At 41.7% G+C, this 23,599-nt stretch overlaps 1 protein-coding gene across 3 annotated transcripts in view; it reads left to right on the top strand.

Moving 5' to 3' along the window:
• The window catches only part of LOC138638232 (transient receptor potential cation channel subfamily V member 6-like), a 129,224-nt gene extending 107,592 nt beyond the window's left edge, over positions 1 to 21,632 (top strand). Inside the window, exons 10-14 of one of the 3 annotated variants that reach the window (XM_069727381.1) lie at positions 15,743 to 15,908; positions 17,662 to 17,728; positions 17,945 to 18,213; positions 20,774 to 20,883; positions 21,375 to 21,632. In XM_069727381.1, coding sequence (XP_069583482.1) covers positions 15,743 to 15,908; positions 17,662 to 17,728; positions 17,945 to 18,213; positions 20,774 to 20,883; positions 21,375 to 21,462 — 700 coding nt within the window. In that variant the 3' untranslated portion in view covers positions 21,463 to 21,632. The remainder of the gene's footprint in view (positions 1 to 15,742; positions 15,909 to 17,661; positions 17,729 to 17,944; positions 18,214 to 20,773; positions 20,884 to 21,374) is intronic. The other 2 variants (XM_069727379.1, XM_069727380.1) reach the window with 2 other exon arrangements.
• The last annotated feature ends 1,967 nt before the right edge of the window (positions 21,633 to 23,599 follow it).

The raw sequence follows: 23,599 nt of genomic DNA on the forward strand, positions 1-23,599 counted from the left end.
ATGCCGTCTTTTCCTTATCTCTCTCAGCCACAGGGACTTGCCAATACCCGCTTGTTAAGTCTAAGGTGGAAAAATAATTAGCAGATTTCAAAGCAGTTAAGGACTCTTCTATCCTAGGCAAGGGGTAGGCGTCTTTATGGGTGATGTTATTAATCTTCCGGTAGTCTACGCACATTCTCATGGTTCCGTCCTTTTTTTTGACAATCACTAGAGGGGCCGCCCAGGGGCTACAGCTGTCTCTTATTACCCCGGCCTGTTTCATTTCCCTCAGCATATCTTTTGCACATTGATAGTGAGCGGGCGGTATGGGTCTATATCTTTCTTTTATTGGGGGATGGTCACCTGTGGGGATTGTGTGTTCTACCCCATCAATCCGTCCGAAGTCCAATGGGTGTTTACTGAAGACTTGTTCATATTCCGTCACTAGCCTATACACCCCTTGTTTTTGATGGGTAGGTGTTGAATTTATGCCCACGTGTAGCTGTTGGCACCAATCCTCCATTTCTCCATCTGAGCCATTGCCTTCCACCTGACAGGTTGGTTCTAAGGGCTCAATGGTTGTGATGGCATTGTTGTCAACAGTATATAGCTTTGCCATTGTAGCATACCTTGGCAAAGTGACCTCTTCCTCTCCACAGTTCAAAAGTCGTACCGGCACTCGTCCCCGGTGTACCTCGACTATCCCTCGTGCTGTGAGTATAGTGGGCCTGCTGTCGGTGTACACTGGTTCTATTAAGGCTTGATAATCTCGTCCCTTAGTACCAATGGCTGCTCTACACCATACCAGCATTTCTGTTTTTGGTGGGATTACAATAGACGTTGGATCACTTACCCTCACACTGCCGATTTCTCCACCTGCAACTTCTACCTGTTGCCTTAACATCAATACTTTTATTTCCCTCCGGAGAACTCTCTGCTGGCAGGATTGGGCAGTTTCAGCAATTTGCTGTAAGACAGAAATGACTTCGGAAAAGCAGTTCTCTAACACATTCATTCCTATCAATACAGTTGGTTCACAGTTCCGCCGGTCAACATCAACAACAATTATACCCTGTTTCTTCAGTTCTACTTTACCAATCTTTATGGTCATCTCCCTGAATCCTAGTTTCGGTACCAACTTACCATTACTGGCCCATATATCTAGTTCAACATCAGAGGGCCCTTTATCAATATCTGCATCAGCCCAGTACCTCTTATAAAGGATATACGGTATAGATGAAATCTGGGAACCTGTGTCCAGCAAAGCGTTGAGGGGAATTCCGTCCAGCACGATAGGGATAATGGGTCGTCCTCCGATGTACCTGTCGTGCCAGGGTGTTGGGCCTTGAAAGTTCATTCCTGCGAAGCGGCCCGCATTCCCAGGGGATTCCCGTTTAAATCACAATCTCGTGCAAAGTGGCCCGGCTGCTGGCAACGGCGGCAAATGGGCTGTCCATCCGGTTGGTAGCGGTCGCGGGGTCGTCCTCTCCATGTCGGATATCTCCGGGGTCTCATCCATGGAACATCCTCTCTACAGTTTGCCAACTCCATCTTGTGTCCTCTCATCTCCTGCATGGTTTTAGCCATTGAAGCAACAACATCAGCTAAAGAGTCAAGCTTTTGTTGAAGAGCCTCATTAGTACTGGGCCCCAGGGGCTTAGCAATGGCCCCAGACATAGCTGATGTCACTGGCACTCCCTGTTGTTGAGGTGCCTCTGCCATGGGTTGCGCAGGATCCTGATCCCGAGGTGCCTCTGCCAGCTGGAGACGTATAGCGCTCTCCTTTAATTGGGCAAATGTCAATTCAGGGTTCTTAAAAACAAGCATGCTCACATGCCCCCGGTGAGAAGGGGTGTAGAGTCCCTCAATAAATTGATCTCTTAGTAGTTTATCCGCTCCGGTGTTAAAAATGGGTTCAGCCAGTGTAAGTGATTTAAGGGCTTCCTGCAGGTTTAAGGCAAAGTCTCTCACGCCCTCATTAGCTTTTTGTTTGCAATTAAAGAATCGTATTTTAGCTTTGCTGCTGGCCGTGGTTTCAAATGTAGCTTTTAATCCAGCAAATATGCGTTCAACAGTGCCTTTTAGATCAGCTGCCCATGCTGTGACTTCTCGCTTAGCATGGCCACTTAACTGCATCATCAGGAGACTAACACGCTGAACTTCACCCACAGGGAACATGTCAAAATGGGCCAGCATCTTTTCTCTGAAATCGTCAAGGGTATTAGGCTCACCTTCATACATTGGAAGCCATGGGCCACCCGGGGTATATGGCATCAGCACTGGCATGATGGGCGCCACTCCTTGCACCGCTGTGCTACCGGACTCTCTATTGACACTCTGTCTTTCAGCTGCATTAGCGTTGCCGGGTGCTGCGGCGTCTCCGTGCTGCGACATACTGTGCCCCCTTAGTTAATCCGGACCCTTCCGGTCCTCCGCTTCCGTCGGGATAGTGTAGATTCGTTCCGCTGTGCAGCAGGATCGATTTTCCCCTTGCTCTGATGTCAGAGCGCTCAGCTTGGTGCTGCCCACAATGACACGCCCCCTGCTGCTCCCGCCCGCCGCGCGCTCAGTAATGGCGGATTCTGAAGTTTTTCAGTTAGACTGGGGCTCAGGTAATGGCGTAGCTCAATTAACAGTCTCGTGCCTAACGGTTATGAAGTGATTACCTCAGGGGATGGCGGCCATCTTTACTCCATTATAACCAATGGGGAAAAGTCACTTTCAATAGTTTTCAATGGGGAATGGATTTTTCTTTAATAAAGTCAATTTTCAAGATTTTTCATCCCAGTTTTCACAGTTTTGGGCTCCAATCACGGCACACAATACCCGGTATACGGGCTGGCTAGATCCTGTTCGTGACGCCAATTGTGACGCCCAGGAGACCGGGATACCCAGCACCGGACCAATGGAGTCTGTCTCTTGAGGGGGATACATTCACAGAGAAAAAAATATATATCTATGGGGACATCTATCTTTAACAAATTCACAGAAACAAAGAATCCCCAGTGTAAACTAGATAAAAATACCTTTATTAATTAGTTTTAAAACCTCTCAAAAACAATAATAATAATAATAAGTGCACTTAACGTAAACCATCACCATGACAACAACATATAATAGAAAAGACCAGGGTGATGCCTAGCCCTATACTGCACTACCTGCACCCTACCTACCAGCGGAGGTTGGCACCCTACAATCCTGCGCAATTGGCGCCCCCGCTCACCGTCGACTCTCCCTCCTACCCCTATTGGGCCCTACTAGGATGGGATGGAAACACATCAACAATCATGCAAAAATGACATTTAAGTATGAAAAGGGGGAGTCTATATTACTACCTGCTCTACCCCTACCTGTCAGCGGAGGTTGGCACCCTATTATAGTACGACAGTGGCGCCCCCGCTCAACGACGACTGTCCACTATCCTGTCCCTTATTAGGTGTTTAGGGAAATAGGAGATTATATTTGTAATAAAGTGCTGTAGTGCTTGTAAACCATGTCAAAACACTCCCAAGGATTAAACAAACAAGTATGGATCCTCTTTAATGTAACACACATTCATACACCAGGTACTCCAGACAAAGTGTAGTATGATATACGATAGATATGAATCCTTTGTCTAGTGTTCATCCAGTTCAGCCTGATGCACTGCTTGGACACCAAAACACATAATCCAAGACAACTGAGCGTAATACCCAGTAAAACCCCAAGAAAAAGGCCACAGTAACACAGTACCTTTGTTATTGGGAATCCATACAAAAACCATTTGATATTTTAATAGTATATCCATAAACGCAATATATTTGCAAAAACTTCCCTTGCAAACTCGCAAAAGCCTCCCTTGTAAACTCGACGCGTTTCCCCTCACTGTTACATGAGGTTCATCAGGAGCAATACATGATAATAAGGGGTTACTTAGCTTATATCAAATGTCAAACTCGAAACCGATACATGGTACAGCATCCCAGGGCAAGTCCCCTCTCGATATGGTGCCTCGGAGAAAGTGCTAGAATGAATGCGCTTTATATCTTACCCTAAATTGTCACTCCCACATTGTGGCTTCAGCGTACATGTCGGCATAGACTTCCGGTAAGCTCTTAGCGCTCCGGATGTGAGTCATCATATCGCTCACATGACACCGGAGACTACAGTGTGATGTGCGCATGTGAAGAAATATTGCGCACGCGCTGAGAACCCAAGCGGTCCACTGATGCGTTCCAAATACTGCGCCTGCGTGGAAACATCCCAGCGCTACACAAATGCGCTACAACAACTGCGCATGCGTCCCCATCGATATGGGAAAAGCAGAAGCCACAATCATCAGTAAATGTATTAAAAGCACTGCGCAACTCTTACATCTACTGGAAGCGCTCAACAACATTACAGCCCAGGAGCTAAGGTCCAACAGTTGTATACAAATATAGAGGGTGCCGTTCAGATTAATGAACCTACAGCAATAATAGAATATATATCTCATCTTCCATGTGTTGTTAACATTCCGGACAAAGATGATGGTGCAAATATAATTATACCATTGCACCTACGCAGTAACTACCCACAAAATACACACAAGTACTGTTGCACCTTTAATAATACTGGAAAGGTTCTTACTAATATATAAGATGTTGATACAGTGTATATATTTGATAATACCATCAAATGATAGTGTTCTTGTAACCAAATCCGATAAAGTCAAAAACTACTGATATATTTTTTTTTACAATAATACCTTGGTACTGCATATACACTGTTTTTTCTACCTATACTCCCATTATATGGTTATATATTTCAAAGCGCATGTCACTATTAATTCTCATGATAATTTCTATGTCATGGAAAATATTTCCACAAGACACAAAAAGATACGGTATCTCAAAATTGAGATCAGTAAATATATATCTGCATTTGTCCCATTAGGAACAATACTACAGGAGAATCAGGTGACCAATATTTTATCAACAGGGAATAACTTACAAATAGCACCCAAAATTCATCTGTTCATTAAGACCCCTAGGGAAAACCGTGTCCAATCTATGGATCCATTTGACCTCCTTCTGTAAAATTGTCCTATCCCAGTTACCACCCCGAACTGATGGGGCCACGACTTCAACTGCACAGAAAGAAAAAGAACTGAGGTCACCCTGGTGAACATCACGGACATGCCTAGATATGGGAGTATCCCTAGCATGCCTGATGTCACCCAGGTGTTCACCTATCCTTCTCCTCAGTTCCCTTTTAGTTTTCCCAACGTAGTTCTTTGGGCAGGTACACTTGAATAGATATACCAAACCACTCGTTTTGCAATTAGCAAAATGTCTGGTCTCAAATACTCGACCTGTGCTTGCACTGGAGAAACGATTACCTGTAGATAGGTATCCACAAAAGGAACACCCTCCACATCTAAAAGTGCCCATCTGCCTTTTGTCAAGCCAAGTACCACTCTTTTTTGGGGGGGTAAAGGTACTGTGTACCAATTGATCCCTCAGTGACCTCCCCCTTTTATAGGTAATGGTCGGTGTACCTGGTAGGAATTCCTGGATGTCAGTGTCTGCCAACAAAATATCCCAGTATCTGCCGATGATATCTCTTACCTCCCGGGAGCAGTCATCAAAATTACCTATGAGTCTCACAATGGAATCAGATTCCACCTTGTTTTTAGATTGTAAGAGGCTACTTCTTGGGATTTTCTCCACATATTTAAATGTATCCCGAAGAATATTATTGGGGTAACCCCTTTCACGGAATCTATCTTTCAGATCCCTTGTTTCAACGTAAAAGGATGAGTCCGACGAGCAATTTCTCCTTGCCCTCATATATTGACCTTTGGGTATCCCCTTTCTGAGCCCATAGGGATGATGACTGCTCCATCTGAGCAAATTGTTAGTGGAGGTCGGCTTCCTGTATATTGCAGTTCCCAGGCGGCCCTCATTATCCTTGCTGATAGTAACATCCAGGAAATTGATTTTTTCTTTATCAATTTCAGCTGTAAATCTTAGGCCAATATCATTCTTGTTTAAGTCCTCTACAAAGGTGTTAAAAGAGATAGTATCACCTGTCCACAAGATCAGAACATCATCTATATATCGCCCCCAGAATAATATCTGGGGGCACCACCAAGACGACCTCCCCTCATCAAAAACTACAGTATCTTCCCACCAGCCCAGGAGCAAATTGGCGTAAGTGGGGGCACATGAGCTACCCATAGCCGTGCCCCTGAGCTGGTGGTAAAATTTATTGTCAAAAAGAAAGTAGTTGTGAGTCAACACGAAATGTAGCAGGCGACCTATAAACCGATTATGCTCCACAAACTGGATCCCCTTAGTTTTTAAAAAATAATCAACAGCTTGCAGGCCTGCATCATGAGGAATACTGCTGTATAAGGCTTCCACATCAATAGATGCTAGCCACGTGTCCTCACCAACCACAATATCCTCTATCTTCAATAAGAGATCAGCGGTGTCCCGTATATAAGAAGGCAAAGCAATTACAAATTCACGTAGGACCTTATCAATGTATATACCACAGTTCTGTGAAATTGAGTCATTCCCCGAAACTATCGGTCTTCCCTTCAGGGGTACCAAACCCTTATGTACCTTTGGCAGGGCATAAAATACAGGTATTGTTGGTGTTTTTTGTATCATAAAGTCCCTTTCGTTCTTTGATATTAACCCCTGTATCAAAGCCTCATCCAATAGATAGACAAGTTCAGAGTTAAACTCATCAGTGGGATCTTTCCTCAAAAGTCCATATGTTGACTCATCCTTTAATATTTTAAGACACATATTTCTATAATCATCACAGTCCAGGATCACGAGGTTACCCCCCTTATCCGAAGGTTTGAACACCAGCTCCTTCTTCACTGAAAGAGCATCAAGGGCCCTCCTTTCACATGATGCTAAGTTTGACATGGCACTCCTCTTATTGGCCCCTAGTTTCTTAAGGTCAGTTAGTACCAATTGCATAAATATATCTATACTGGTGTTCATAGACAAGGGGGGCATCCTCGTGCTCCCAGGCCTGAGTTTAGTAAAAGGACCCATACCCATTGGTCTCATACCTTCCTCCAACATATCTGTCAAAACTCTAACATCAGATAGTTCAGTCATGTCAATACCCAAATTTAGGCACTCAGCCTGGTCATGATTTTTGAAGAATTTTTTCCACTTTAACTTACGGGCAAACAGGTTAATGTCCTTCACCCACTCAAACTCATTGAACCTATTGGTCGGAACAAAACCCAAACCTTTATCAAGGACTCTCTTTTCTACATCCGACAGGGTATAGGATGATAAATTAATAATCCTATTATCCTTCTTTTCTTTCCTTAGTAGCGGGGAGCCCCCAGCCGCTCCCTCAATTGGTAGGGGAGCCCTCGCCTCTCTAAAAAAGTGGAAGCAGAGGACACAGCTGAGGACCCAGATGTACCAGAATAGCCCGGCTGAGTTGGTTGATAACCCATTCCACCTCTTGGTGTAACATATCTCTTTTTTGCATATCTTCCCCATTTTTCTCTCCGGGGTCTGAAAGCCGGACTGATATTATTACTCCCCAGATACCTAGAGGGCCCACTTCTTTCACTATCCGATGTCTCTATGTCTGATGATGATGCACTTGTCACTTCACTTCTCTGGGAGGGATCTTCCTCCAGAAAAACAAACACCCTGTTATCCTTAAAATCACGACTATCACGATTGAACTGTTTGTGTTTCCTTTCCTTGATATCAGCTTGGAATTTTTCTATGTTAGTTTGAAGGGTTGATTCCCTTCTACTGAAATCTGGATCATTCTTATGTTTAGTGATATTCTCTATTAATTCAGTCAATCTCCTACTTGTTTTATCAAAAGTGTTTTTTTCTTCCTGCAAAAGAATCTGCATAAGTCTTACTGAGCTCTCAATCAACTCATTCCGCCATTTATGCAGTAAGTCAGGTGTTCTAGCCCTACGTGCTGGAATAATATTCAGTCTTAGTCCTTTGGGTATGATTTTAGTCTTAATATAATTCTCCAGTGACTGTACCTCCCACCAAGACCTGATATTATCTCTATAACAGCCAGTCAATTCATGAAAAAGATCCCTTAGATCAGGTGAATGGGTTGGATCATTGGTATCCCTAGGGTCACTATATACATCTCTGGCATCACATGCCCATGATTCCCTGTTGATTGGTCCTGCAAGAAACCCTGCCATAAGGCTAATTGTAACACATTCACAGAGAAAAAAATATATATCTATGGGGACATCTATCTTTAACAAATTCACAGAAACAAAGAATCCCCAGTGTAAACTAGATAAAAATACCTTTATTAATTAGTTTTAAAACCTCTCAAAAACAATAATAATAATAAGTGCACTTAACGTAAACCATCACCATGACAACAACATATAATAGAAAAGACCAGGGTGATGCCTAGCCCTATACTGCACTACCTGCACCCTACCTACCAGCGGAGGTTGGCACCCTACAATCCTGCGCAATTGGCGCCCCCGCTCACCGTCGACTCTCCCTCCTACCCCTATTGGGCCCTACTAGGATGGGATGGAAACACATCAACAATCATGCAAAAATGACATTTAAGTATGAAAAGGGGGAGTCTATATTACTACCTGCTCTACCCCTACCTGTCAGCGGAGGTTGGCACCCTATTATAGTACGACAGTGGCGCCCCCGCTCAACGACGACTGTCCACTATCCTGTCCCTTATTAGGTGTTTAGGGAAATAGGAGATTATATTTGTAATAAAGTGCTGTAGTGCTTGTAAACCATGTCAAAACACTCCCAAGGATTAAACAAACAAGTATGGATCCTCTTTAATGTAACACACATTCATACACCAGGTACTCCAGACAAAGTGTAGTATGATATACGATAGATATGAATCCTTTGTCTAGTGTTCATCCAGTTCAGCCTGATGCACTGCTTGGACACCAAAACACATAATCCAAGACAACTGAGCGTAATACCCAGTAAAACCCCAAGAAAAAGGCCACAGTAACACAGTACCTTTGTTATTGGGAATCCATACAAAAACCATTTGATATTTTAATAGTATATCCATAAACGCAATATATTTGCAAAAACTTCCCTTGCAAACTCGCAAAAGCCTCCCTTGTAAACTCGACGCGTTTCCCCTCACTGTTACATGAGGTTCATCAGGAGCAATACATGATAATAAGGGGTTACTTAGCTTATATCAAATGTCAAACTCGAAACCGATACATGGTACAGCATCCCAGGGCAAGTCCCCTCTCGATATGGTGCCTCGGAGAAAGTGCTAGAATGAATGCGCTTTATATCTTACCCTAAATTGTCACTCCCACATTGTGGCTTCAGCGTACATGTCGGCATAGACTTCCGGTAAGCTCTTAGCGCTCCGGATGTGAGTCATCATATCGCTCACATGACACCGGAGACTACAGTGTGATGTGCGCATGTGAAGAAATACTGCGCACGCGCTGAGAACCCAAGCGGTCCACTGATGCGTTCCAAATACTGCGCCTGCGTGGAAACATCCCAGCGCTACACAAATGCGCTACAACAACTGCGCATGCGTCCCCATCGATATGGGAAAAGCAGAAGCCACAATCATCAGTAAATGTATTAAAAGCACTGCGCAACTCTTACATCTACTGGAAGCGCTCAACAACATTACAGCCCAGGAGCTAAGGTCCAACAGTTGTATACAAATATAGAGGGTGCCGTTCAGATTAATGAACCTACAGCAATAATAGAATATATATCTCATCTTCCATGTGTTGTTAACATTCCGGACAAAGATGATGGTGCAAATATAATTATACCATTGCACCTACGCAGTAACTACCCACAAAATACACACAAGTACTGTTGCACCTTTAATAATACTGGAAAGGTTCTTACTAATATATAAGATGTTGATACAGTGTATATATTTGATAATACCATCAAATGATAGTGTTCTTGTAACCAAATCCGATAAAGTCAAAAACTACTGATATATTATTTTTACAATAATACCTTGGTACTGCATATACACTGTTTTTTCTACCTATACTCCCATTATATGGTTATATATTTCAAAGCGCATGTCACTATTAATTCTCATGATAATTTCTATGTCATGGAAAATATTTCCACAAGACACAAAAAGATACGGTATCTCAAAATTGAGATCAGTAAATATATATCTGCATTTGTCCCATTAGGAACAATACTACAGGAGAATCAGGTGACCAATATTTTATCAACAGGGAATAACTTACAAACAGCACCCAAAATTCATCTGTTCATTAAGACCCCTAGGGAAAACCGTGTCCAATCTATGGATCCATTTGACCTCCTTCTGTAAAATTGTCCTATCCCAGTTACCACCCCGAACTGATGGGGCCACGACTTCAACTGCACAGAAAGAAAAAGAACTGAGGTCACCCTGGTGAACATCACGGACATGCCTAGATATGGGAGTATCCCTAGCATGCCTGATGTCACTAAGGGGATCCAGTTTGTGGAGCATAATCGGTTTATAGGTCGCCTGCTACATTTCGTGTTGACTCACAACTACTTTCTTTTTGACAATAAATTTTACCACCAGCTCAGGGGCACGGCTATGGGTAGCTCATGTGCCCCCACTTACGCCAATTTGCTCCTGGGCTGGTGGGAAGATACTGTAGTTTTTGATGAGGGGAGGTCGTCTTGGTGGTGCCCCCAGATATTATTCTGGGGGCGATATATAGATGATGTTCTGATCTTGTGGACAGGTGATACTATCTCTTTTAACACCTTTGTAGAGGACTTAAACAAGAATGATATTGGCCTAAGATTTACAGCTGAAATTGATAAAGAAAAAATCAATTTCCTGGATGTTACTATCAGCAAGGATAATGAGGGCCGCCTGGGAACTGCAATATACAGGAAGCCGACCTCCACTAACAATTTGCTCAGATGGAGCAGTCATCATCCCTATGGGCTCAGAAAGGGGATACCCAAAGGTCAATATATGAGGGCAAGGAGAAATTGCTCGTCGGACTCATCCTTTTACGTTGAAACAAGGGATCTGAGAGATAGATTCCGTGAAAGGGGTTACCCCAATAATATTCTTCGGGATACATTTAAATATGTGGAGAAAATCCCAAGAAGTAGCCTCTTACAATCTAAAAACAAGGTGGAATCTGATTCCATTGTGAGACTCATAGGTAATTTTGATGACTGCTCCCGGGAGGTAAGAGATATCATCGGCAGATACTGGGATATTTTGTTGGCAGACACTGACATCCAGGAATTCCTACCAGGTACACCGACCATTACCTATAAAAGGGGGAGGTCACTGAGGGATCAATTGGTACACAGTACCTTTACCCCCCCAAAAAAGAGTGGTACTTGGCTTGACAAAAGGCAGATGGGCACTTTTAGATGTGGAGGGTGTTCCTTTTGTGGATACCTATCTACAGGTAATCGTTTCTCCAGTGCAAGCACAGGTCGAGTATTTGAGACCAGACATTTTGCTAATTGCAAAACGAGTGGTTTGGTATATCTATTCAAGTGTACCTGCCCAAAGAACTACGTTGGGAAAACTAAAAGGGAACTGAGGAGAAGGATAGGTGAACACCTGGGTGACATCAGGCATGCTAGGGATACTCCCATATCTAGGCATGTCCGTGATGTTCACCAGGGTGACCTCAGTTCTTTTTCTTTCTGTGCAGTTGAAGTCGTGGCCCCATCAGTTCGGGGTGGTAACTGGGATAGGACAATTTTACAGAAGGAGGTCAAATGGATCCATAGATTGGACACGGTTTTCCCTAGGGGTCTTAATGAACAGATGAATTTTGGGTGCTATTTGTAAGTTATTCCCTGTTGATAAAATATTGGTCACCTGATTCTCCTGTAGTATTGTTCCTAATGGGACAAATGCAGATATATATTTACTGATCTCAATTTTGAGATACCGTATCTTTTTGTGTCTTGTGGAAATATTTTCCATGACATAGAAATTATCATGAGAATTAATAGTGACATGCGCTTTGAAATATATAACCATATAATGGGAGTATAGGTAGAAAAAACAGTGTATATGCAGTACCAAGGTATTATTGTAAAAAAAATATATCAGTAGTTTTTGACTTTATCGGATTTGGTTACAAGAACACTATCATTTGATGGTATTATCAAATATATACACTGTATCAACATCTTATATATTAGTAAGAACCTTTCCAGTATTATTAAAGGTGCAACAGTACTTGTGTGTATTTTGTGGGTAGTTACTGCGTAGGTGCAATGGTATAATTATATTTGCACCATCATCTTTGTCCGGAATGTTAACAACACATGGAAGATGAGATATATATTCTATTATTGCTGTAGGTTCATTAATCTGAACGGCACCCTCTATATTTGTATACAACTGTTGGACCTTAGCTCCTGGGCTGTAATGTTGTTGAGCGCTTCCAGTAGATGTAAGAGTTGCGCAGTGCTTTTAATACATTTACTGATGATTGTGGCTTCTGCTTTTCCCATATCGATGGGGACGCATGCGCAGTTGTTGTAGCGCATTTGTGTAGCGCTGGGATGTTTCCACGCAGGCGCAGTATTTGGAACGCATCAGTGGACCGCTTGGGTTCTCAGCGCGTGCGCAGTATTTCTTCACATGCGCACATCACACTGTAGTCTCCGGTGTCATGTGAGCGATATGATGACTCACATCCGGAGCGCTAAGAGCTTACCGGAAGTCTATGCCGACATGTACGCTGAAGCCACAATGTGGGAGTGACAATTTAGGGTAAGATATAAAGCGCATTCATTCTAGCACTTTCTCCGAGGCACCATATCGAGAGGGGACTTGCCCTGGGATGCTGTACCATGTATCGGTTTCGAGTTTGACATTTGATATAAGCTAAGTAACCCCTTATTATCATGTATTGCTCCTGATGAACCTCATGTAACAGTGAGGGGAAACGCGTCGAGTTTACAAGGGAGGCTTTTGCGAGTTTGCAAGGGAAGTTTTTGCAAATATATTGCGTTTATGGATATACTATTAAAATATCAAATGGTTTTTGTATGGATTCCCAATAACAAAGGTACTGTGTTACTGTGGCCTTTTTCTTGGGGTTTTACTGGGTATTACGCTCAGTTGTCTTGGATTATGTGTTTTGGTGTCCAAGCAGTGCATCAGGCTGAACTGGATGAACACTAGACAAAGGATTCATATCTATCGTATATCATACTACACTTTGTCTGGAGTACCTGGTGTATGAATGTGTGTTACATTAAAGAGGATCCATACTTGTTTGTTTAATCCTTGGGAGTGTTTTGACATGGTTTACAAGCACTACAGCACTTTATTACAAATATAATCTCCTATTTCCCTAAACACCTAATAAGGGACAGGATAGTGGACAGTCGTCGTTGAGCGGGGGCGCCACTGTCGTACTATAATAGGGTGCCAACCTCCGCTGACAGGTAGGGGTAGAGCAGGTAGTAATATAGACTCCCCCTTTTCATACTTAAATGTCATTTTTGCATGATTGTTGATGTGTTTCCATCCCATCCTAGTAGGGCCCAATAGGGGTAGGAGGGAGAGTCGACGGTGAGCGGGGGCGCCAATTGCGCAGGATTGTAGGGTGCCAACCTCCGCTGGTAGGTAGGGTGCAGGTAGTGCAGTATAGGGCTAGGCATCACCCTGGTCTTTTCTATTATATGTTGTTGTCATGGTGATGGTTTACGTTAAGTGCACTTATTATTATTATTATTGTTTTTGAGAGGTTTTAAAACTAATTAATAAAGGTATTTTTATCTAGTTTACACTGGGGATTCTTTGTTTCTGTGAATTTCTCTTGAGGGGGATGTCACGGGTGGCTTGACCCGGTGCTGTGGCCTCAGGCAATGCACAGTGTAAGGGGTATCATGAGGGGACAGGCACTTACTTGATCAGCAGCAGGTTCTCCCAGCGGTAACGATCCCGATCCTGGATAGATGGCTATTGTCCAAATGAAAGACTGAGGCACTGAAACGTTTAACCAGTTTACTTTAACATAAAAGGATTTACAACCAGTCCTGTCACCGGAGTCTGTATGGGAACTCTAAGTTACTTTGACCCTGCCGGGGTCTTCGCCTCTTATTGTGCGCAATTTCTGTGTGGCCCTGCTGCTGTATGTGAACTGGCTGCCGGCCCAATCTGTCCCCTCCGGGTCCTGGTTCGACGGGCAACCCGAGTCCTTTTATCGGTTTACCCCCTCTGGGAGTACCGCTGAACTCTGTGTCTGTTGCTGCGTCCGGCCCTAGTGAAGCTGATATCACCTCACGTTTTTCCGGTTGCTGTATTATATATAATGAATACAGCCACGGATCCGGTATCCGTCTTTGCGCCTGTTCTGGGTAGTGATTAATGCTACCCGGTTCTCACAATGTCCTTTTTCTCTATCCCTCTTCTCCTCAGGCCGGTGATTTAGGCCTGGTAACAGTCACAGGGCTGTTAGAGATTCAACTGTATGACCTCTCACTTTCAGCTCCTTAGCCCAACTGCCAGTTCTTCTCTCAGACCAGAATGGATCAAGGGGAGTCTCTGGAGCTCCCCCTTCTGGCCGGAGGTGGTAGTGCAGTCTTGCTATTTTAGTATTTACATTTACTGTCAGTAACTATTTTTGTGGCAAATACCCCTAGGGGTGCCACAAGTGGAAATTCTGGTCCTGATGTGATACCTAATGATCTCTCAAATCAAGGCGCAGCTTTTCCTAAAGCATGAGCAGAGGGGTGTATGGTCTTGTTAGAAAGTCTAAGGGTCTGTACACTGTTCTACTTAAGCTTGAGGATAAGCTGAGAGCTTTACTCAAAAACTAGTAAACAGTGACAAAAAAATTAATTGACAAAAATAGTTTAGTTACCATTTAGCCTCAGCAAATAAAAATTTTGGATCCTACGTAAGGTGACCTCTGTAATGTGTGGTATAAATCCAGGAGGAGAAATGACATTATTTAGTTCAGGTACTCTATCTCTAGAGACATTTTTCAGATTTAAATGTACAGATTACTCGTTTACACTTCTATAAATTTAACAGGGATACTCAGTTGATTGGATTAAAAATGGTGTTTGAGGACCTAGTCTTCTGGAGGACACCACTCTCCTATGTCCAGACTTCTTACTTGCTGAGATGTGATGATTTTCAGTTTGGCCTGGGAGAATGACTGCACCACTGCCTGAACTGGACAGTATGCTCTCCAATCTTGCTTGCAGAGGTAGCTTTACCTCTGCAGCATCTGAGTAGTGCAAGGGCAATGAAGCTAGTCAGGTCATGCAATTTGGCCAGCTTCAGAGCAGTGCATAGCACAAAGTATGCAAGAGTGCACTCCTTGCCTGGGAAACTGGTCACCCTTAAAGACTGCATAAGAGCTGGCAAACATGATCATAAGCTATAAACCAGTGTTCCCCAACTCCGGTCCTCAAGAGCCACCAACAGGTCATGTTTTCAAGATTTCCTTAGTATGACCCAGGTGATAATTGCATTACCTGGAAAGGCAAGAAATCCATCACCTGTGCAATGCTAAGGAAATCCTGAATACATGACCTGTTGGTGGCTCTTGAGGACCGGAGTTGGGGAACACTGCTATAAACCATAGAGGATTTTCACTAAAATGTAAATTACTAAGTTTCTTGCTTTTATGAGCATTTTTTAACTATTTAATAAAATGAGACAACCCCTTTAAGGAAGGTAACTTAATTTTTAAAATTTTCTTTATAGAAAATCATCCAAAAATATGATGTTGTATTAGATGAATAACAGCTTTTTTTTTTTGTAGGCTACTTTATGCCTGCTTTATTATAGCCATGGTAATGATGCGTTTGCTAAACACTGAAGGGCAGACAATCGTGATGTCATTGTCGCTAATAAGTGGATGGTGCAACTTGATCTACTTTGCTCGTGGATTCCAACTGCTTGGTCCTCTGTGTATAATGATTCAGAAGGTAAAAAGAGTCACTGGCCTCAGTGGTCACTCGTCCTTGCTCAAGGCTGAGCACTCATTGAGCTGAGTGTTCAGTTTATTTTCAGAAGTCAGTGATTTCCAATATTTGTTTTCTTCATGATAGAATCCATAAAAGTACCATACTCGCTCAGAGAGCTCATAACTCAGAAAAGTGTGTTGAGGAGGCAGGTGTTACCATAATTCTAGACCTGACCCTTGTAATAGCTTTGATGACAATTGTGTTTGAGAAAGCTGAAATTAATTTGTCATAACTAGTGATATTCTTCTGCTGTCTTTTGAGGAAACCACAAGCAGCTTTCTCCAAACACCAGTTCATCTCACTGTAGTTTCTTAGACAATATACATAATATTATTGCAAAATATAGGGCAAACTTCATATCCCAGGGCCTTTATTAAACTCTTAACTTTGTAAGCTTTTTGGCAGAAACATAAAGGGAGTTTCACAAGTTCCTGACATATCAAGAGAGTGAAACGTGTGCTCATAGGATAAACTCACCCGCCTGTCCAACGCTACTACTTTGGTCTCCTTCAGGCCAATCATTTAGCTGCAGCAATAATGTACTATCACTACAGATAACCATTAGTTTCAGTGGGGAATCACATGGAGGCCGGAACAGTGCATCAAGACAGCAGCCACATCAATGGGGGGGGGGGGGGGGAAAGAAAGGAACTGTACTTTCAACAAACATTGCATAAATTATTGGTACATGCATATATATTAGAATTTGTAATATATCTCATCAGAAAAAGCTGCTTCCTTTCTCACTTGTCAGTTCTTCCTCTCCCCTTCTATGTTGTCATCCACTCTAAAAACAAAAAAATTGCTAAAGTCTGTCTTGTTCAGACAAGAAGGTCAGCAGGTTCACTGTGTGTCATGACACAGCCCAATATACTCTATGGAGAGGGGAGGGAAGAGGTGGGAAGGAACATGGAGAGGAAACAGGCAGAGGGAGAAATAGAATGATCAAGGTTGACTTTCTAACAAGTCATTTATATCACTTCAGAGCTGATTCACATCCAGAAAACTCAGTATCGCTGCATAATGTCCTCCATGTTATTGCTTGTCTCTGTGTGCTTACAAACGAATGAAGAGCATGAACACCTTCAGTGTACTGTGGTTAGTATGATATAGATCACTATAGATAGACTTCTTCACCCAAATCCCAGTGGATCGAAAACTAGAGGTGTTGAGGGTAAACTTGGTGAAAATGCAGAAAATAAGTCAAATCGTGCCCATAAATTTAGTTATTTGTCATGTACACACAGGACAGTTTATTCTGAAAAGTTGCCTGAAAGTACAGTTACTCCTTAGCTACTCAGTATAGGTTTTTCATTTCAGTTTGCTTCACCATACGAACAAATTTATCAGAAACTCAAAAACAATAGGTGAACATTCTATTATTTGTTAAGGTAAAAATATGTTAGAACAGGCTTCCTTTGGTATTATTTGTTAATGTGCTACAAACTAAGGCAGATGCCATTTATTCTGACACCTCCTTCCAATAAACCAACACAATTGTTATGCAGCTGTGTCAGTGATCTTCCTAGTGACAAATTATTCTATTAAAATTGAAAAAAATGCATCCAAATGATAAACTCAATAATATCCTTAGTAAATCCAACCTACCAGTGTTATATACATATCCCTATGATTAAATATTTAGGTCATCATGAAAGGTTTTTCATTATGTTTGTATGTTGCCTTGTAGTAACTTCGAGTAATTTCCTTCTAGATGATAATAAATGACCTTTTACGATTCTGCGTTATCCTGTTCACGGTTCTTACTGGATTTGCTGCAGGTATTACTCATTCTTCTTTAATGAAATTTATATTTGGGTGTGGAAGAACATCTGTATTTCTTTTTATAGATAGTGAATGTACACGAGAGGTTGTTTCTTCTCTAAAAACAGCTGTGAGCTATCATTCCTCGGTTGGCAACTGCTGAATGGATTGCATAAACCTTGATTGGCAGCAGTCCTCTTAACATAAGTGTAATAATGTTTTTTTTTTTTCAGCTCTTAACGTCCACTTTCAAGTCTTGAATGGCACCGTATTCACACACTTCAGAGACTTTCCCATCACTCTCTTTACCTTATTCCAGTTAATGATGGGTCTAAATGACTTACCAGTGCCACAGGACGTACCTATTCCACAGGTCATACACGTTCTTTACATGGTCTACATGTTCTTTGCCTTTGTTCTACTTCTGAATCTTTTAATTGCATTGATGACAGACACCCATTTCCGTGTCAGTAGTGAGCGCACTACATTGTGGCACGCTCAGGTAAGAATTAATATAAGAATTAGGAATAATAAGAATACAGTGGTTACGGAAAAGTATTCAGGCGCCTTTAAATGTTTCATTCTTTGTTTCATTGCAGCCATTTGGTAAATTCAAAAAAGTTTATTTTTTTCCACATTAATGTACACTCTGCACCCCATTTTGACTGAAAAAAACAGAAATGTAGACATTTTTGCAAATTTATAAAAAAAAAAAACCCTGAAATATCACATGGTCATAAGTATTCAGAGCCTTTGCTCAGTATTGAGTAGAAGCACCCTTTTGAGCTAGTACAGCCATGAGTCTTCTCGGGAATGCTGGAACTAGTTTTTCACACCTGGATTTGGGGATCCTCTGCCATTCTTCCTTGCAGATCCTCTCCAGTTCCGTCAGGTTGGATGGTGAACATTGGTGGACAGCCATTTTCCGATCTCTCCAGAGATGCTCAATTGGGTTTAGGTCAGGGCTCTGGGTGAGCCAGTCAAGAATTACAGAGTTGCTCTGAAGCCACTCCTTTGTCTTATTTCTCATAGTCTGGGAGTCCTTTATGTGTTTTTTTAGCAAACTCTATGCGAGCTTTCATATGTCTTGCACTGAGAGGCTTCCGTCTGGCCACTGGTGGAGGGCTGCAGTGAGAGTTGACTTTGTGGAACTTTCTCCCAACTGCATCTCTGGAGCTCAGACACAGTAATCTTGGGGTTCTTCTTTAATTCTCTCACCAAGGCTCTTCTCCCACGGTTACCAGTTTGGCTGGACAGCCAGGTCTAGGAAGACTTCTGGTGGTCCCAAACTTCTTCTATTTAAGGATAATAGAGGCCACTGTGCTCTTAGGAACCTTGAGTACTGCAGAAATTGTGTTGTAGCCTTGACCAGATCTGTGCCTTGCCACAATTCTGTCTCTGAACTCCTTGGTCAGTTCCTTTGACCCCATGGTTCTCATTTGGTCTCACATGCACTGTGAGTTGTGAGGCCTTATATAGACAGGTGAGTGCCTTTCCAAATCAAGTCCTATCAGTTTAATTAAACACAGCTGGACTCCAATGAAGGAGTAGAACCATCTCAAGGAGGATCACAAGGAAATGGACAGCATGTGACTTAAATATGAATGTCTGAGCAAAGGGTCTGAATATTTATGACCATGTGATATTTCAGTTTTTCTTTTTCATTAAATTTGCAAACATTTCTACATGTTTTTTTTTCAGTCAAGATGGGGAGCAGTGTGTACATTAATGTGAAATAAAATTAACTTTTTTGAACTTACGAAAAGGCTGCAATGAAACAGAGTGAAAAATTTAAAGGGGTCTGAATACTTTCCGTATCCACTGTACATATGCCAAATTTAAAAAAACATGAAACTATATGGATATTGTCCGTGTTATAGCAGACATTAACAACTCATCATAAATGGAGTTTGTTGCCTCCAAAATGCAAATTCAGCTACTTAAACATTTAATATAGGTGATTTATTTTATTTCATATGCAAATAAGGACACTTTCGGGCATCAATTTGCATATCCAGTACTGTCCCTAATTGATAGTGCTCACTTATCTAAAGTGAGTACTCCCTAAACTTAAATCCCTGTTCCTGCACACGGACAGAGGAGGTGCACACAAAGTCAGGGCAGGTGCGTACTCATCAGCTGCACCCTAATTGGCTCCGTTCTGAAGCTACTCACTCGCTACGCTTCCAGGTGCAGTGAGCAGTGGTCACAGACTGGCAGGAGCCAGAGGTCAGGGTGCACCTGCACCCACGCTAAGTGATTGCCCACCCCCGACATTGTGTGCACTGCCAGGTGTACCAAAGTGCCCTCATTCAAAGTAAAAGTCAATGTATGTGCAACTATAACACTAAATGTAAATTATTAGTATGACTTTTATAGGCTCTAAGCCCCTATATCTTTTATGTTAAAAGATTTTTCTGGGCTTAAGACAAATTTCATCAGGCAATCTATGCATCTGCATATTGCCAAACCATGACTAAGTGCAATTTTCATACTTTCAGGATTCCTTTCGATTTCCAGCGCAAGTGAGTGGACATGTGACAAGTATGCAATTTTCTTATTTGTGGTAATCTGCTGACTACATTTTCATTCAGATCTCAAAAGGTTCTAGTGAGAGAAGTATATCAGAATCTACTTGCTACATATATGTAAATTGCATACTTGCTGTCATATGACCCCTCACTGACACTGGATTGGAGGGGAGTACTGGAAGTGTGCACATTGCATACAGTCACAATTCAGCAAACTGCAGTTGCACGGAAACGTCTCGAGTTTGGAAAACCCCTTTAAATGCTCACTGGCCATGTTCCTCCAGTAACCTGCTTTGAACAAAGGTGGGTGTATGCATAATGCACCCGTAAACCGAATACCATATATATGGCTTTTTTTCTGGTGTTTTACCCATCAGCTTCTCCATAGGACTTGATTAATGAAATGGAAAAAAAAGTGTCAAATGTAACAAATTTCAAGCTGCCACCAAAAAAAATAAAAAATACAGCAATTAAATAAAAAGGACAGTTTTAAAATATATATTAACAGAGTATAATTGAATATATCCCTAGGTTGCAGCCACTACAGTCATGCTGGAAAGGATTATTCCTAGCCGTCTATGGCCAAGAAGTGGGACACCTGGAGAAATACTTGGACTGGAACCTGGGAAATGGTATTTCAGGTAAAAATAAATAGTCTGTATGTAAAGAAATAAACATATATGGAGCTAAACAAAATACAAATAAATCCCCCTATTAGCCTAAAGGTGACCACTAATGCTACAGCATTTCCATTTTAAAAAACAGGCAAGACTTGATTCTGGAACTCCAGAAAGAATAATCTGCACTGGTCGTATATTTTCGGCTTCTTAACACTGAAACAATTTATGAATTGAAAAGGGAACGTGCAGCGTTACCTGTACACAGCTCTATTCTTTAAGACGTTCATAGCGGCAGACCATGCGGCCACTATGGGGCTCTTGAGCTTGGGGGACCTAGTGCCAATCCTCAATAAAATGTAATCTGTTTATCAAGATGAGCTTGAAGCGTCAGCAGCAATGATGGTGTTGGGTTGGAAGCAGGAGGGTGTTAAGACACAGAAAAGCATTTTCCTTCACATGTATTCTACATCATCAGAATATAGTAAAAATGCTATTCTTTTTTTGTCCCATAGAATTGAGGAGAAGAATGAGACCTCTTCTCATCCAACAGGAGGAAACACATTCCTGTTCAAGCAGAAGCCAAAACGTGTTATCATTTAAATGAGAGGATTTCTGTCTCAGGTTATATAAGTGGAGAATAATCACATAAGATACAATGTGTATACTGTTCAGAAAAGCTTCTGGGAAAATTCGAAAAGAATATATTTAAATGAAAATATTGTAAAACCAGGAATAAATTCATGTACGGTAAATAAAATACTTTAGAATACATTTTTTACGCATCTACAGGCATTTTGTAGAATCAGATATGGCTCTACCATCACCGCCTGAAGTAGCATTTCTCTTTAACAGCATACATGATTGGAAAATTTGAGTCATTTCCTAGAATGTACCATTGCTTTTACGCAAAGCCTGTAGAAAAATGGCCGTGTTTCCATGAGTCTGTTCGGTTTTGTCCAGGAGTGGTCCCGATCTTGAGCTCAGTAACTTGTTAGGCAGATTCTTCTTCGGGAGAACCTGTCCCCCAGTGTCCTGAATTCATTGCTCCTACCACTGTCCAATAAGAGTACAGGAGGTTTGGATAGGCAAAGACCGGCCCCAATCCCTATGATCGGTCTTGCTGTCCTTACTGCTAGAGTTGAATTGACCTTTACAACAGGCAGCAAGTTAGAAACAAAGGAGAGGCCTAGTGGCCAAACCTAGGAGTCAGGTAGTGAAGGTTTTTATTGTCTGAATACTAGAAAAATATTTACCAAGAGTTTTGGGATCTAATTAACTCTACAGTTATGTATTATACCTGTTCTCTTGACAAATTTGTTCCTTTCTGGAAGGAAAGAACACTAATCTACTAATGCCACCAACTACCTTGTAAGCAAATATCTTACTCTTCAAATGAATTGTGCCATCACAAAATGATATTTTAATGAAGTCTTTATGTTAAATGCAGTTTTTCAAATTTCCATATCATAATCTTTATTTAAAAAAAAAAAAAAATTATAAATCTTGCAATTTTTACACTGGCCTAACAGATTTCAGCAGTCTCATTATCATCACAAGCAGGATTGATTACAATGACAGATAACACATGATCTATAATTCCAAATATGCGATGGTCACATCTCACCTTCTCTCCCTCACTGCACAATGAACTTTGCGTAGTTCAGCACATGCCTAGAAAACTCTCCTATACATCTTATAAAAGCAAAGCCAGTATTTTGTTCCAAACGTCCTTGTGGCTCCAGCAAAAGAATAGAAACTATGGGAACAATTCATTAATTGTGGTTCGTTTTCCTGTTATTCTCTTGCTATGTTCGTTGATGTATTTTGCCGCAAGTTCTTCAAAATTTCGAATGTGGTTCATGAGATTTCTGGAAAATCTAAAATGATTTTTATTTTTGCTTTTAAAGAAGCAAGCACTCCCATCAAAAGTGAAGAATTAACTGGGTAGAAATCTAAAACGAGCAAATGTAAGTGCACAGTGCTATATAACATAACGATTGCAATATATTAAGAGGATACAATTTTATTGGGAGTGCTTATTTAACATTTGAGAAAAAAGTTGCAAGCACCACTCAAATATTGGTCAATTTCTGCAAAAAATTAATTACTTTTGTGACTTAAAAAAAGAAAAAACAATAGACAAATCAGCTGAAAACATGGAAACACCTAAAGCCCATTGCAATGGACATGAATAAGGCTAGGTTCACATTGCGTTAGGGCAGTCCGTCTAGCGCATAGCGCTACGGACTGCGCTAATGCAATGTCCCAAAAGGGATCGCGTTAGCCGATCTGCACTAGCGAGGAACGGACCGCGAACGCTGCAAGCAGCGTTCGAGGTCCGTCACATCGCTAGGGATGCGTTTGCCATTACAAGCAATGGCGGCGTTAACAGACTACATTACACCTCGTTATGCCGCGGTGTAACGTAGTCCGTTTAACGGGTTCACATAACGTAATGTGAACCTAGCCTAAATGGGAAAACAAACAAAAAACACCAATGCAATAAAACAGTGTTTTATAAGTCAATTATTACACTTGTGACTAATGTGAAAACTGCAAAATTTCTGACATTTAACTTAAAAAAGCCTGTACAACAATAGGTAATTTTCAGAAAGTATATTCCATATTCCATTTAATGTGTCTCGCAACATGACTATGGATATTAGCCAAATATCGAAAACTAGACAAAACAACTTGGACCTGGCTCCCTAAAAGGCCATCAAGTGTATCACATTCC

Source organism: Ranitomeya imitator, chromosome 5 (assembly GCF_032444005.1).
Source record: "Ranitomeya imitator isolate aRanImi1 chromosome 5, aRanImi1.pri, whole genome shotgun sequence".
Taxonomy (NCBI): Eukaryota; Metazoa; Chordata; class Amphibia; order Anura; family Dendrobatidae; genus Ranitomeya; species Ranitomeya imitator.